The following is a 15,766-nucleotide window of genomic DNA, read 5'->3' on the forward strand; positions in this document are numbered from 1 at the left end:
TTCTTTCACTATTTGGGCACTTTTACACAATTCCTGTGAGTCTATGGAACACCTCTATAATTTTTTTTTATTCATTGTTTTGTATTTCTAATCAAGTCCTCAAAAACAGCATTTTTCTACCTCAAGATCTCGAGCCGTTTTGAGGCTGGGCTCCAACCACGGTGTGCAGCTCATCATGTGCCCGATGCCACACAGCCACATTATCATGCAGCGGTGTCTCTCTGACATCACAAATCAGCACATTTTCAGATGACTCAGTTCAGTGAGGGTGAATATTGTGAGAGGAGAATTGGAAGAATGCGCCAATATGAGAATTAGAGACATAGATCATATTAATATAAGTTCACATAGCTAGGAAACAATGCTAAACACTCAAAAAGGCCATTTATAAGATAGTTCCCCTTTAAGGCAGTTAGTTTAAAACCCCAATCCAAATTATTTTTGACAATATAAATGCACTTTGCACTTAACTACTAAGTAATCTACCTTGCTACCTACTATGCTAATATGTCTATACTATTATGCACTCAAGACTGTAGCTTGGATAAAAGAGTCGGCTGAATTACTAAATATAAATGTACATGAGTTACCGTAATTCCTCTAATAGTAACCCCGGCTTGTATTTGTTTCAACTGTAGCGGGTACCAGGCTTGTATTAGGAGGAGGCCTGTATAAGAGGGAGGCCTATATTTCAAATTTTCAAACGGATCATAATGAATAAATCAACATTTTGTGTCAGTTTGAACCCAGTAAAATGTACTGGGTTCATTTATTGAAACCAAGTACTGTATGAAATAGTAAACAGTGCAATTACAGGTGGTCACTGGTCATTTCAACGTTTTCAAAGTGAAATCAAGTAACTAGCTCAGTATGCAGCTCAGTATATTAGTAACCCGGCTTGTATTAGGAGGCCGGCTTATAATTGCTTAGCTCAAGAGCGCACCCGGCCATTAATAGAGACCCGGTTACTATTAGAGGAATTACGGTATATACATTCTTGAAGAGTTCCAACTTGTGGATGTGGAAATATTAGTTGACATTGATTTCTTATACAGGGGGTGGCAGTGGCTCAGGAGTGGTCGTCTGTGATCGCTCCTCTCTACAGGCCTCAAGTGTCCTTGAGCAAGGCACTGAACCCCTAACTGCTCCCAACGAGCCTCCACCATTAGTGAGTGAATGAGAGGCATGTTAGAAAACACATTGGATAAAAGCACTATATTAAATCCATTCCATTTTGGAACTTTTTGGAAATGAACATAAACCTATTACAGCCCCAAACTATAACAAATACTATTTGAATCAACTAGAAAATAAAAATGAGTCCTTTCCTTTTTTAATCTTTGGTGGTGGGGCTACCCCATTGGTTGACATCTGGATCACAGTTTGAGTCTTTAAAAGCCTGGGGGGCTTTTAGACTTTGTTCAGAGTGTTTAGTTAAATTAATGGGGCTTACGATGATGATGGTATGCAAGCAAAATACAGCGAGTGCAATGTTTTACACCAAAACATAGACAGTTGTGAACTTTGAAGTTAGGTAAACTTTATTACATTTGGTGACTCTGAAAACAGGTGATCAGAGTTCACCGCCATAAATATGTTCTCCCTCCTCATTAATAACCAACCAACCAATCAAATAACCATGTTCAGTAACAGGACTAGCAATAACATGTGTTCAGGACAGACTGAGCACTTCCCATGACACCAGTCATCTTTCATAATTGTTAGTGTGACTGAAGTATGTATGATATGGTACAGGGCTGGGATCAAATAATTTTCAATTCAAAATGTAAACAGAACTTAAGTTTATTGTCTTAAAGACAAAGATTTATTTTCCAATCAAGGGAATATTCTTCAATAAAAAAAAAATTGTAGATAAATGTTTTGGTACTTTATTAACCTCCTAAGGGAAACCATCACCCCATTGAACAATGTTTGGGGATTTCTCTTTTTTTATGCATTTAGTTTTAGCTGTCAAAGTGCAATTTCATTAAAGCCTTTGGCCTCGTGTATCAAAAAGGATAAACACATACAAATGTGAGAACTATGACACTGTTAAATATACATTAATACTAGTTGAGAGAATGACAACATTCTTTTCCATAATCTATCATTTTTCAGGGGTACTTTTCTATATTATTTGCCATTGTAATCCCAATGTCAGGGGCGTGTTATTATCCTGGAAATGCTCTACCTCGAGTCACAGTCATCCTCCCTACAGCAGAGAATTCATCCCTGTTCCTCATCCTCCCTACAGCAGAGAAATCATCCCTGTTCCTCATCCTCCCTACAGCAGAGAATTCATCCCTGTTCGTCATCCTCCCTACATCAGAGAATTCATCCACGTTCGTCATCCTCCCTGCAGCAGAGAATTCATCAGTGTTCCTCCGTAATGAACACGTTAACACAAAACACTTGTTTTCTCCTCAGAACGTCAGTATTGAAAATAAGTAACATTTCACATACATTAACAAGAAAAAAAGAATTAAACATAGTATTACAGTACACAAATTAACCATACCTGACAGTACACAGCATGTGAGTCCAGTGAACAGTACCCTTGTTATTTTAACAAAATTACATTTGATAATTTAGTCACTTTAAACTTAAGTTTAAATGTAGTTAATTGAAAAATATTTTCTATGTAAAAAAGAAAAAAGAAGAAAAAATAAGACAAACTCATACAAACATGTTTCTCATGATTGTTTCCGGGAATAAGCCACAATAATTGGCAAAGACGTACCGCAAAGGAGGAAAGATAGAAGTTTTCAGAATTAGTATGCAATCAATAACCGTGTGTGTGTGTCTCCGCGTGCCAGATTTGATAGCAAAAGCTCCGCGGGTCTGATGCTGAATGCAGTGCGAGCGAACAGTTAGCAGTAAAGTGCATTCAAAGCAGCGTTATGTCTAGTTTGAGTGAGAACTGAAAAGTGGCAGCTAATCCTTTGGCTGTGGCTCATGTTGTATTTGCTGGGTGACTGTAGCTGACCCAATGCTAGGGAAACTGAGACTGAAAGGTCTGACTGGAACCCTGCTGGACTGGGCTCAAAATACTTCCAATTCAAATGACTTCAAAAATATATACTGAACCTATGATACACTCGGATGCTAGGACGTTCTGTATCTGTATTGCATACATTGATGTGATATAGAAAACATTCTAGCGAAAGATTTTCAACTTTTAAAATCTGATGTACTTCCTAGATAGAATTGAAAGTGAACTGAGCCCAAGTCTGGAGCCTTGTCCAATCAGCCCCTCAGACTCTGAGCTTTTCTGGCCTTCCAGAAGCTGCCAGCCCCTGCTGCTGTGTTCCCATAGCTCCTGCCCATGCTCGCTGTGTTCCATCTCTAATCAAGTGTTCCCTATTAACCTGTGCAAAACTCTTATTCTTGCTAGCAAGTCCAGCAATACGTTACCATTGTTGAGACTAACACTCACACATTTCTTGCAAGTAAACCTTAAAAAAAAAGGTGTCTTTCGACTTGACAATGAGATCCCTACTGTACTGCAGTGATTGTTTCCAGTGCAACAGGATAGAGGCCACTAATAATCATTAAAAGCATAAGGAGCTTCACTTTGGCCAAAAGGTGTAATCTCTCTCAACACTCCCAACATTGCATGTTAGCAACTAGATATTTCCGGTGTCTGCTTTTAGCGTTTATTATCCCAATTGCACTTAAATACAGTATACTATACATAATTATATGTGTCAACACTAGCACATTGGTAAGACATTTTGTAAAATGCTTTCATTGACCTCTGTCAACTCAGTTCTCTCCCAGTGAGAATCATTGCCAAAAGCTTCATCAGTAACCCTGTAGCCCCAGAGGGCCGTCATGTTGGCTTTTCAAACCCCAGTTTTCTAAGCCCAGGTCTGGATCAGGTGCAAGGCTCCTTCGGGTGTGGGCTGAGCTCAAAGAGAGTGTGTGGGGGCGCTCTCTCTCTAGGACGAGGCCGGGCTGTCCATGGTGGACAGAATGCGCACCACCTCAGCTCGCTGTGTGGGAGAGATGTGCTGGGTCATGTAAACGATGGAATCCATGGCAACCTCTGGATTGGCCTGGACGAGGCTGTGAAGACAAAGAGGGGGTGGAAATATGAAAGCTGTATTGGGGCGTAGGGGGTGGGTAATGATATGTGGAAATGGGTGACTAAAATAATATCCCATGTCAATGACTTTAATTAAGTAAAACCCACTGAGAACTTTGTCTCGATAAGGATATGGTTGCCTTGGTCAAAAGAACATTGGTTAAATAACTAAACAAAAAAAACATGAGAAACATTTAAAACTAAGCAATGCAGCAGGCTTAAAAATACAAAAGCCTGTAGGAAAAAAACAATAACAGAAAGTTCTACCAAACCTTCTAACACTTGGTAGGCTTCCTAAGGGGTGATGGCTACTATGAGAGTGAAAGGTGGTGTTACCTGCGGATCTGTCTGAGGGGTGATGGCTACTATAAGAGTGAGAGGTCGCGTTACCTGCGGATCTGCTTGAGGATGTGGTCCCTGCGGATGTATTTGATATTCTCGTCGATGACGGACCTGGCACCTTCTTCCTCTGCCAGCTGCTTCTCCAACCACTCCACCACTTCTTCATTACTGTCCCACAGGTAGGCCTGAAGAAGAGATTCATAGGGAATAAAACATCTAAATTGCTCAAAGAGTGTATTGCCATGTTGAATGACCATCTGGTCCGTCTGTGGGACAGTTTGTCTTCTACACTCTGCATAGATAGACATAGACAAAATGTCACTTTAAAAATGTTAATCTTTAGAAACACTTTTAAAAGAAGGAGGTACTGTATAGTTTAGATACATTAAGAGTTAACATTGTAAATTGTATATATTTTTTTGTATTATCTTTTTCCCCCTCCTTTTTCCATTTTTCTCCCATCCCAATGTTAGTCGTTATGCCAATTCCCAATCCCCTTCCTGGTCGTTGCGCACTCTACCCCCTACTGTCGGTCTGGGAGGGCGGAGACTATCACATGCTTCCTCCGACACATGTGTAGCCAGCCCACCGCTTCTTTTCACCTGGCAGCGCGGACTCTCACTGGGGGAGTGTAACGTGAGCAAGGGTCACACTACCTCCCCCAGATCCTTCCCTCGCTGTGCAGGCGCCCCGACCGAACTGTAGGAGTCGCTGTTTACAACGACCAGGACCCCACCCCACTGGCTTTCCCACCCGCTGACAATGCCAATTGTGTCAGTATGGATGGCTGACCAAGCCGGAGGTACCGCAGCTGGATTCGATCCCACCGTCTCTGAGGTGGTAGACAGACGATTAGTCCCGCTGCGCTACCCGGCCACCTGTAAATTGTATATTGCATAGTAGTGTATATAAGAACCAGTTTCTCAGGAACCTAGCATGTCTTTTTTTTACCATGCATATCTTGTGTCTTATCTATTTAATTTTTTCTATGCCTATTTTATTATTGTATTTTGCACAATCAACGCGGCATGACCACCCGCATTTCACTGTATGCCCTGGTATGTATGTGACAAATAAACCTCTTCATTCTTGAGATTTGGAGATGTCTCCTTTACATGTCCCCACTTGCATCTGTCCATACTAGGGGTGTAACGGTACATGTATTCGTCCCGCGACTTCACGGTATGGACGTCATGGTTCGGTATATCCAGCCATACGACGAATACGTCTCATACGACACTAGGTGAAACTAGGGTTGCACATTTTACAAATGTATGCTCAATATCTTTACTTTACACTGGCTTACTTTGATCTTTAACGTTGAATATTAAGCTTGTATTGCCAAATTTAGATGATGAATAAAACATTGAAGCTTGTAAAGGCATGACAACAGGGCTCGAGACTAACGGCGTCCCGTCGTCCCTTGGACGATCAAATATTTATTTGGGACGAACAGAAATCTTTGCCGGGACATAAAGGGACGAAGAGGATTAATTTTTTTTCACAGGAAATGTCAAGTAGCCGACTGTCAGTGCGCGCATATATTGCTGTCAAACGGTGCGTGTCTCGTGCTGACTGTTAGTTGACAGAGAGACGGCAACATTATCATGTGGGGCTAAACGTTGCGTGATTGGCCGAATCCAATGACTATTTCCGCCTACCAACGCAGCGAGCTAATCCAGCTCCTGCCCATCATATCGATACTCTTATTTTGAAAATCCTGTGGCGGGTCTCATTTCCGCCTAAGCGCAGCTCCAGCTATAATAACTATGGCTCCGGCAGCTAGAAACGCTCAGTTCATATCGATACTCTTATTTAGAAAATCCCGTGGTGTCGTGACTCATATCCGCTCGGCACACAACACAGCAGTACTCGTCTCAGTAGCAGCAGTAGCGTCTGGAACACGCACATTGCAACATAGCAAGGCTAGTGTGCCTATTTCACGACGCAAAACAAATCCCTGCTGTTTTATTCCGCAACGGGTCAAATGCATCTAACATGCTTTGCAATCCTCGCCATTCCTTTATGACCACGTCGTGTTTAAGACCGGAATTAACGTTACGTTAGCATAAGCTAACATTACAACAAGCTAAAACCCTGTTCAGAGCGATAGAGAATAGCAGAGGGGACTGGGAAGGAGGGGGGGGCATTCTCCCTTCTGTGTGTGTGTGCACTAGTGATGTGACGATTCATCGATTTGCATCGGTGCGCCGGCATAAACGTTCACAATGCGAGTGCACCGGTGGAATAAGTCCGCATCGGCTACAATTCAGGCTGAACTCGCAATGCATCTTGTTGTAGCGTCTTTGCATCGGTCAAAACCGATTCATTCTTATAATTTCCTCTCATCCACTTCTGTCAGCAGTGCACTGTGACTGCACACAGCAGAGACTATTGCTTCGCTACTACAGAAGGCGAGAGCCGCGTCACAGTTATCAACAACAAACAGTGGAAGTCGAGGAGGAGACATGAATAGAATTGATCAATGGCTAACGCTAGTATCCTCTGGCTAACGCCAGTTAGCTGTTCAGCTAACGCTAAACTACAGTGTCTAACTAACGTGACTCTGCAACCAGGGTTTCCGTTAGAATTTTTTTTTGCAGGTCTGAGTGTCCGGTAGATTTCAATCTACCGGACAAATGGGATACATTCCGGTCAGAGTTTATTGAGCTTAAAAACAATTGATAGACTTATATAAAGAATGACATTCTCAAGGCATTTATAATATTTTAACTTAAAACTAGGCTACTTTTGCGTATATACAGTCATTAATATACCGTACTTTTCGCACTATAAGCCGCACCTGACTATAAGCCGCAGCAGCTAAATTGAATGATGTGTACATATATAAGCCGCACTGGACTATAAGCCGCGTGGTTTTTTTTTTTTTTTTTGATCTTTTTCCCCCTCCATTTTCCTCAGATTTTTTCTCCCATCCCAATGTTAGTCGTATGCCAATTCCCAGTCCCTTCCTGGTCGCTGCGCACTTACCCCCCACAGTCAGATCATCTGGGAGAGTGGAGGCTACCACGTGCTTCCTCCGACACACGTCCAGCCAATCACCGCTTCTTTTCACCTGGCAGCGCGGATTCTCATCGAGAGGGCGTAGCGTGTGGGAGGACCACACTATCCCCCTCAAGTCCTATCCGCGCTTAGCAGGCGCCCCGACCGAACTGTAGGAGTCGCTGTTTACAACGACCCGGACCCACCCCGCCAGCTTCTCCCACCCTCTAATACAGCCAATTGTATTAGTGCAGACGGCCAGCCAAGCTGGTGACAACCCCGGAGCTGTGAGCTGGATTCGAACAGGCGAATCCAGCTCACAGCTCCGGGGTTGGTGACGAACGCAATCTCCGCTCGGCCACCTAACCGCCTAAGCCGCATGTGTTTTAATGTTGAATTACCATATGTAAAGAGTGGAGCCTGCGGCTTAATTTGACTCAACACGGGAAACCTCACCCGGCCTGGACACGGAAAGGATTGATAGATTGATTGCTTTCTCGATTCTGTGGGTGGTGGTGCATGTTCTTATATTGAGCTTTAAGTTCCCACCTCTACAGAGAATGACTCCCACCTCTACAGAGAATGACTCCCACCTCTACAGAGAATGACTCCCATTGGGACACAATACTGTCGGACAAATAACCAGAATTAACTCATTTACAAGTTGTATTAAGTAAATAAGGGAACAGATAAATAACATTTCAATGCAGTAAAAAAAGCAATATTTCGATTTTCGGGTTTTGTCCACATTTAAGCCGCACCGTTATATAAGCCGCAGGGTCGAAAAATGGGGGAAAAAGCCGCTGCTTATAGTCAGAAATAAAATAAGTCCCTCGAGACTTCGTGCTGCTGCCGACTTGAGGTGTCGGTGGGCAGTCTGCCCGACATTAATAAACAGCAGTCTGTTATAATCACATTTTTATGAGCTAACGAATTCCGTTATATTGGACATTTGTATTAATTATATCAAGCGAATAACTGAGAAATTTGGCAGAGAGAGACGGCAACATTATCGTGGGTTTGCATGATGTATATCTCCACCTCCCAACGACTTGGTGCTGGTCATAATGTCCGGTGAAAATAATTCCCTCTAAGCACAATTTGATTATTTGAATTGTATTAAAATAGGCTAAAATTAAATAGCCTATGCGATGAACGAAACAATCATTACATTTGTTTCATCGTTGCTTCACCAAGCAGCCGGTCTAATAATGACAACGGTGTGTCAGCGCGAGCCTGCTGCTAGATTTACGTGAAGCATGGAGCTGCAGACCCACAGAGCAGCAGTGTTTTTAGGTCCGGTCTGGGGACCGCTCAGCAGCGCCCCCCACCCAACAGCTGAATTGCCAATGGCTGAATTGGAGTACTGCACTGTGCCGACAAAGTTGGTGGGTTCTGTGGGTCTGCAGCTCCATGCTTTTCGCAAATCTAGCAGCAAGCTCGCGCTGACACACCGTTGTCATTATTAGACCGGCTGCTTGGTGAAGCAACGATGAAACAAATGTAATGATTGTTTCGTTCATCGCATAGGCTATTTAATTTTAGCCTATTTTAATACAATTCAAATAATCAAATTGTGCTTAGAGGGAATTATTTTCACCGGACATTATGACCGGAGAGATTAAATATGTCGGACTTCAACAGATTTTGCCGGTCAAATACCGGTAATTACCGGCTAACGGAAACGCCGTCTGCAACACCAGTTTTATTAGTGAGGGGGGGTATATTGAAGACGCTTGACAACAGGTTCAAAGATAACTTCACATTTATTGGCAATTCGTTTCCTTATATCACTTCCTCCAGGTTCCACTGTGTTGACACCTCTCTCTCTCTCTCTCTCTCTCTCTCTCTATAATAATATAAGCTACATATAAGGAATACAACCAAATCCTCTGTCATACCATAAAATTGTATCATTATTTTGCATCGTGTTGAATCGCATCGTATCGCCCCGAATCGCATTATGTTTAATCAAATCGTATCGAATCGTATCGTATCTCAACAGGGGGTGAATCGTATCGCCCGGTGCTTCAAATGTATCGTTAATGTATCGTATCGTTGGCACCGTATCGAGATGCGCATCGCATCGGCCTCAGTGATGGAGATGCACATCACTAGTGTGCACGTTTGAAAAGATATGATGAAGTCAGACGAGTATATTATATTGATAGTAAATGTACTGAGGGTGGACAGATAATGTTGATATTTAAACATAAAAAATACAATACATAATAAATGTATTCATGATCATCATGCAACATAAAACAATTGCAGCCCTGCCCTGAGTCTAAGGTAAGGACACATTTAAATCACAGAAGTGTAATGTTAGTCTATTGGAACTGTATAGTTATTGACACGTTCGAGTTATAGCTGCTTATTATCTTTGTGCTCACAATAATCAAAAGGTACGGTACACAGTTGGTCTCACCCTCTGTGCCATTATCAGCACAAAATATGTCCCCATATGATCAAATCGACGTTGATAGATTATATATATATAAAAAAAAATTGGAGCGGTTTACATTCACTTTGGGACGGTTAAAACTGTATTTCGGGACGGTTCTGGGACGGTGGTGAAAAAAGCCCTGGATGACAAGCGGACAGAACAAATTAACAACCGCGCACTCCCTTTTACTACAGGTGTCCCGAATGAAAACCTTGAATGAATGATATGTTTGTAACACAGCAGGGTCATTACATTAGGCTGAAAATGTTCAGCCCAATAATGTTAACCAATGGAAAGACACACACACACCAACTTTCTCCCGCAACTTTCAGTCATAGCTGATCAGAGAAAAAAAAGACTAATGCACTACATACTTTTCCCGGACTGATCATCTGAGCTCCTCTTTAGTCAAGCTGCTGTGGTTTTTTTAGTCAATTTTTTTTTATAAATCCTCTGCCATTGTTGTGTAACATATCATCTCTTCTCTAGTCTTCTTTCTCTGCTTCACGTGAAGTTAAATCTACTCTAGAAGTGAAACTGAAACTTAAATAGCATACACAGTGGGGGGTGGGGGCATGGATGCCTGAACACAGAATGACACCGGTATCACCGAATACCGCAGCAAGCCTATGTGGAACTAAGTATAACTTAATTAACTTGTACCGAACCGTGAACCCAAAACCGAGGTACGTACCGAACCGTTGGCTTCCGTGTACCATTACACCCCTAGTCCATACCAACAATATCTCTTCTCTCCATCAGTTACAACGTGGGACCAGACAAGAGTGCCCTCTCTCTCCTCTCCTCTTTGCCCTTGCTATTGAGCCCCTTGCCATAGCTGTATGCGCTGATCGGGCATCTGGAGATTGTCCTTTATGCTGATATTATATCAGAAGCTGCTACTTCATTACCCTGGGTTCTTCATCTATTAAACAGTTTGGTACTATACAAGCTCAATATTAACATGAGTAAACTAAACCCTCTAAATGTGGATATATATACATTAGAGCTGGGCCGTTAACGGCGTTACCGGGCTGTGTTAACGCCGGACTATTATCGCGCGATAATACAATTGACGCAGTTAATCTATTCTCAAACTTGGGTCTCCTCTCCTCTCTCTGTCTGCCTGGGCCTGTCTATGGCTCAGTGTGATCTCTCCGTTTGAGAGAACAAAACGAAAGTCTGGGTACACTTTACGAAAGTCGATGCAGACAAGTTCGACAACGCACGTTGCCACAAGTGCAATAAAACTTTTACAAGTATGGGCGAAGGACAGTGATGATGGAGCTGAAGGAGATGGGTTTTTCCTGGGACAAAGCGCAGGCCAAAGCACGAGACAGGATTCAGTGGCAGTGTATGATTGCGGCCTTATGCCCCAACCGGGACGAAGAGGATAAGTAAGTAAGTAAGTAAGTAAGTAAGTAAGTATGGGTGGCAAATACAAGCAATTTGTTAAAACATCTGTTGTCAAAACATAACATTAGTCTGCAGAAATGCGCCGTTTTCGACTGCTTTACTCGCAGTGTTCCATCTCCATCCACGTCCACTGCCGGTAAGCCAAGATAATACGGCGTTAGCTAGGCTAATAAAGAATTATTACGAATAGGCTAATAAATAAAATATAATTGCTTAGCTAATTGTTTAGCTACAAATATATTTGAAAGATGACAACTTTTTATAGATCGCCATTCGTCAGGCTGAGGCTGCAGCCACCATGTCCCAGCCCACCCCTCCTCCCAGCCAAGCCAAGTCCCTTCACCCTAGCAGCTAGGAAGGATGACAGAGGATAGGGTGAACAGGGCAGTGACCCAGTTTGTTGTCAAACGCCTGCACCCCTTCTGGAGTCCAAGGGCTTTAGGTAACAACTAATCATTCAGTGTATATAGTTTTTTTTATCTTACATTTGTTGTTTATTATAAAAAGTCTATAATTCAGACATTTAAAACATTGTTGCTGCTGTTGCTGAAGAAATAATATTTATTTATTATATTTATTTATAAAGTTATATAAAAGAACATTGCTGCTGCTGTTGCTGAAGAAATAATATTTATTTATAAAGTTATAAATAATAAAGCAATGTCGATAAAGTACCGAACCGTTAAGCAGTATCGATAAGAGTAGTAGTATCGATAAAATCCTAACGATACCCATCCCTAGGTAGAACACACATATTTTGAATGCCTTCGGCAGACTTCAAATGAGCCATTTTAATCTAGATTAATTCCAGGATTGCAGATAGATTTAAAAAAAATTATCTATGCCCACCTCATATATATATATATATATATATATATATATATATATATATATATATATATATATTACTAATTACTAATAACGCATACATATTTTACATTACCCGTAAACATGATCCTGAGCATAATATTTTAGATGTTTACTTTTACATTTTTGTCATGCAAACTTTATGGTGATAAACCATCGAATTATATAGAAGAAACCTACCCAAAATTATCTCCTAGTTGTGCTAAGAAATTAGTCACTCCTTTGAAAACGCAACACTTTGATGAACATTGTTACTCAGCTGATAGAGTTGTACCCTTCCTGATGACTTGTCGTACAGAACTTGTAAGTCGCTTTGGATAAAAGTGTCAGCTAAATGACTAAATGTAAATGTAAAACATGTTTCTCTCACTCTGTCTCTCTCAAAGTATATACTTCCTTGCTTACATTCATGAACTCACCACTTTCTGGTCCAATGTGCACATGGATTTATTTGACTGGAATGCAAACAATTTGTTAGCGTGAATGAATGAATGAATGAAAACTTTATTTAACAGATTGCAGAATGGGTACAATACAGTACGGCTCAATACATACAATTGTTAAGGGGATGCAGACCTGAGAAAGACGTTTGTCTTGTTTCCATCAGGGTCCCCCATTTTCAATTCATATAGACATATATGACATACATGACATACAGATAGTCAGTACTGCTACATCTATACATTTATGACATACCAGATTTGCAAATACAGTACTGTTTGTGATACAGAAGGAGTCAAGAAAAGGGAGTATATACATTTGACGTAGAAACTGTACATTGGAGGTTGGGTGGGGGGGGTTGGGTACATTGGGATATTGACAACCATACTGGGTAATTTACATTGGAGGTGGTTGGGGGGGGGGGGGGGCGGGGGGCACACTGTATAAACAAGTAACACTGTACATTGAGGGGGGGGGGGAGGAGACACTGTATAAACAAGTAACACTGTACATTGAGGGGGGGGGGGGAGGAGACACTGTACAAACAAACACAATTGTACATTGAACTATAAGAGTGACCGGGGAGATACATTTAACATAGGTTTATCACCATACCGGTATGATCCTTTAACATGAACATATTGCCCACATTTCTTTCAATCTTTTTGAAGGTATTCCAGTTTACATCTACGCTCAAGAGATAATATTTATTCTACTATCAGGAGTAAAAGAGCTTCGTGGCTTAAAAGTGGGGCACCGATCGATGCCTGTGTGACTTGACCTGACAGACATTCAAATTCATTAGTGTCGTCATCTATGATCCCAAACCAAGCAGGCCAGGGAGCTTAGGGAAGATTTATAGGTGGCGTTAATGGTCTCATGCCATTTTAAGAGCACTCTGTCAACCACGAGAACATTTAATGCATACATTAATAATTTTTAGTCTGTTTTCTTTTAATTAAGAAACAGCATGTTGCTCCCCTATCTGTATGTGCCAGGGCTCTGAGTAATTATTGCTTAAAGACAACTGATAGAGTAATGCATTATTAACAAGCAGGAAGAGTTGTAAAAACAGCATAGTAGCTGGGTTGCGTTTGGGCTTCGAATAGACGCAGCTGGGTTGGCTCTTTTTCGTGTGATTTTCTTCTCCGTTTCATCGTCACTAGAAGTGCACAAAACAAATTAAATAAAAGTGGTAAAATAAATAATAAGATATCTCACCTTGACGGCCCCCTCGGCCTCCACGAACCAGCGGCGCAGCATGGCTTGGATCTGTCCGTCGGTGAGTTCACCGTTGGCCCCCTGGATCTTCTTCTTCACCGTGTCCTCCAGCAGGAGGCGCCGCAGACGCCAGTAGAAGAACTGACGAGATGTTTGCCATTCAAGGATGTCCTGGAAAAATGATAATAATAATATATATATATATATAAAGGTTTCCTACATATTTTTCATTGTTAAATGAAAGCCCCATACTTTTATAGACATATTTTTGGATAGATTTATCCTTGGCTAATGTATCAGAGTTACCGGTAAATGCAAATTCCTGAACTATTGTTATTGCTCTACATATAGTATTCAGAAAAAGCATATAAATTAGGGTCATCAATCAAGTAATTTTTTTTAATGGGTTAATTGCATGATTTGCTTGCGTTAATGCATATAAAAAATAGGTAGCAATGCCATCTATAGGAGCTGCAGTCAAAGAAATGCATGAAATAATAGTTATGGAAAGTAATCACAAGTACTTATCGATCACAGGAGTCTTCAATAATGTTGAATGGTGATCCATTTTGTGAATACATTTATTCTCTGATGTAACAATATCTTTGTTGGCAGACAGCTATTTTGGACAAGCTCCATTAACATTACCGCTACCAAGCACAATTAGTAAATGGACTGAAGTAAGCGTAGCTCGCCCTGTGTAACTTAACATTACTTAGTACTTGTGGCTCTGCTGGGAAAGACTTTGTATTATGAAATAAGAAATTTTGGGGATGTCTGGTCACTTATTATTCCGCCAGTCTGCATGTCAAGAGTGATCAAGGAATGTAAACACACTTTCCCACAAGTGGCTTGAGCTATGGGAAGTGGTTAGAGTCAAAAAGGGCAATGTGCGTTAATTCATTGCAATTAATAGCTTTTTCAACAAGTCAAGTTTTAAAAAATGTATTGAAAAATTAACGCATCTATATTGACAGCCCAAATATAAATATATTACCAATAATACAATATACCTAAATATCATAATAAATAACCTACGATTTGGAATAAAATCATGCAAATGAGAATGTCTATGCTCTATGGTTTCCATGTGTGACAGGAGGACCTGGGATGAGATGGTGCCTGTATGAGAAGCTGTTCTGGACCATTATGAAAACATGACCTCATAGCCCGAGTGAGATTAGAACACGACACACACCAGGCAGGTACAGCAGCAATGTCCCCTGATACGGCCCTCTGGGTTATTTTTCATTCAGTCACCATCCACAGCTCCACATGTATGCAAAGATATCACACTTTGTACCTTGTAATACACACAGACACGGCAGGCTGTATCGCTACACTACCTCTGCAGGATGTTCTTATATTACTCCGGTCTGGCAGCTCAGACAGGGATTAAAGCAAAAAAAAATCTCCTGACTGAAACTTTTTTTCTGGCCAAGTCATATTCTTATTTTAACCTCTACTGTATTTTTTTTTAATAGTGTTAGCGTTTTAAGGGAGCCTACTTGTAGAGCGAGCCTACTGTCCTGACTGTGACTATAGACCCTACTGTTGTGTGCTGGAGAGCGTGAATGCAAGTCTTGTGGCTAGCTTCTGATTGATGGCGAGCTAGCACCCCTCCCCACTTTGAACCATGAACTAAACGGCTTGTTATCATACAAACAAGGGACTAAACACGTTTCGCAATTATGCCACAACAACAATGGACAGTCTCCTCCCCACCGTTTGTATATATTTATTTACCACCCACTCACTCACCCCCTCCTAATGTACAGTCTCCTCCTCATCATATGTATATATTTACTGTTAGGATCTCTGGGTAACAGTACTGTATATTTGCATATCGTATATGTGACAAAATGTAACAGTACTATTACTATATACCTGTAAGGCATGTATGTCCCTATGTCATAAATGTCATGTATGTTGTGTATGTCATA

General features: G+C 41.3%; 1 protein-coding gene across 3 annotated transcripts in view; it reads right to left on the minus strand.

The window, feature by feature from the left end:
• Positions 1-1,526: 1,526 nt before the first annotated feature.
• Positions 1,527-15,766, minus strand: part of acaca (acetyl-CoA carboxylase alpha) — a 143,145-nt gene continuing 128,905 nt past the window's right edge. For all 3 annotated transcript variants that reach the window (XM_084320849.1, XM_084320847.1, XM_084320848.1), the window contains 3 exons: positions 13,824-13,994; positions 4,478-4,614; positions 1,527-4,068 (listed from right to left, as the gene is read on the minus strand). In XM_084320849.1, coding sequence (XP_084176975.1) covers positions 3,942-4,068; positions 4,478-4,614; positions 13,824-13,994 — 435 coding nt within the window. In that variant the 3' untranslated portion in view covers positions 1,527-3,941. The remainder of the gene's footprint in view (positions 4,069-4,477; positions 4,615-13,823; positions 13,995-15,766) is intronic.

Source organism: Notolepis coatsorum (genome assembly GCF_963971535.1).
Source record: "Notolepis coatsorum genome assembly, chromosome: 8".
In the NCBI taxonomy this organism is placed as follows: domain Eukaryota; kingdom Metazoa; phylum Chordata; class Actinopteri; order Aulopiformes; family Paralepididae; genus Notolepis; species Notolepis coatsorum.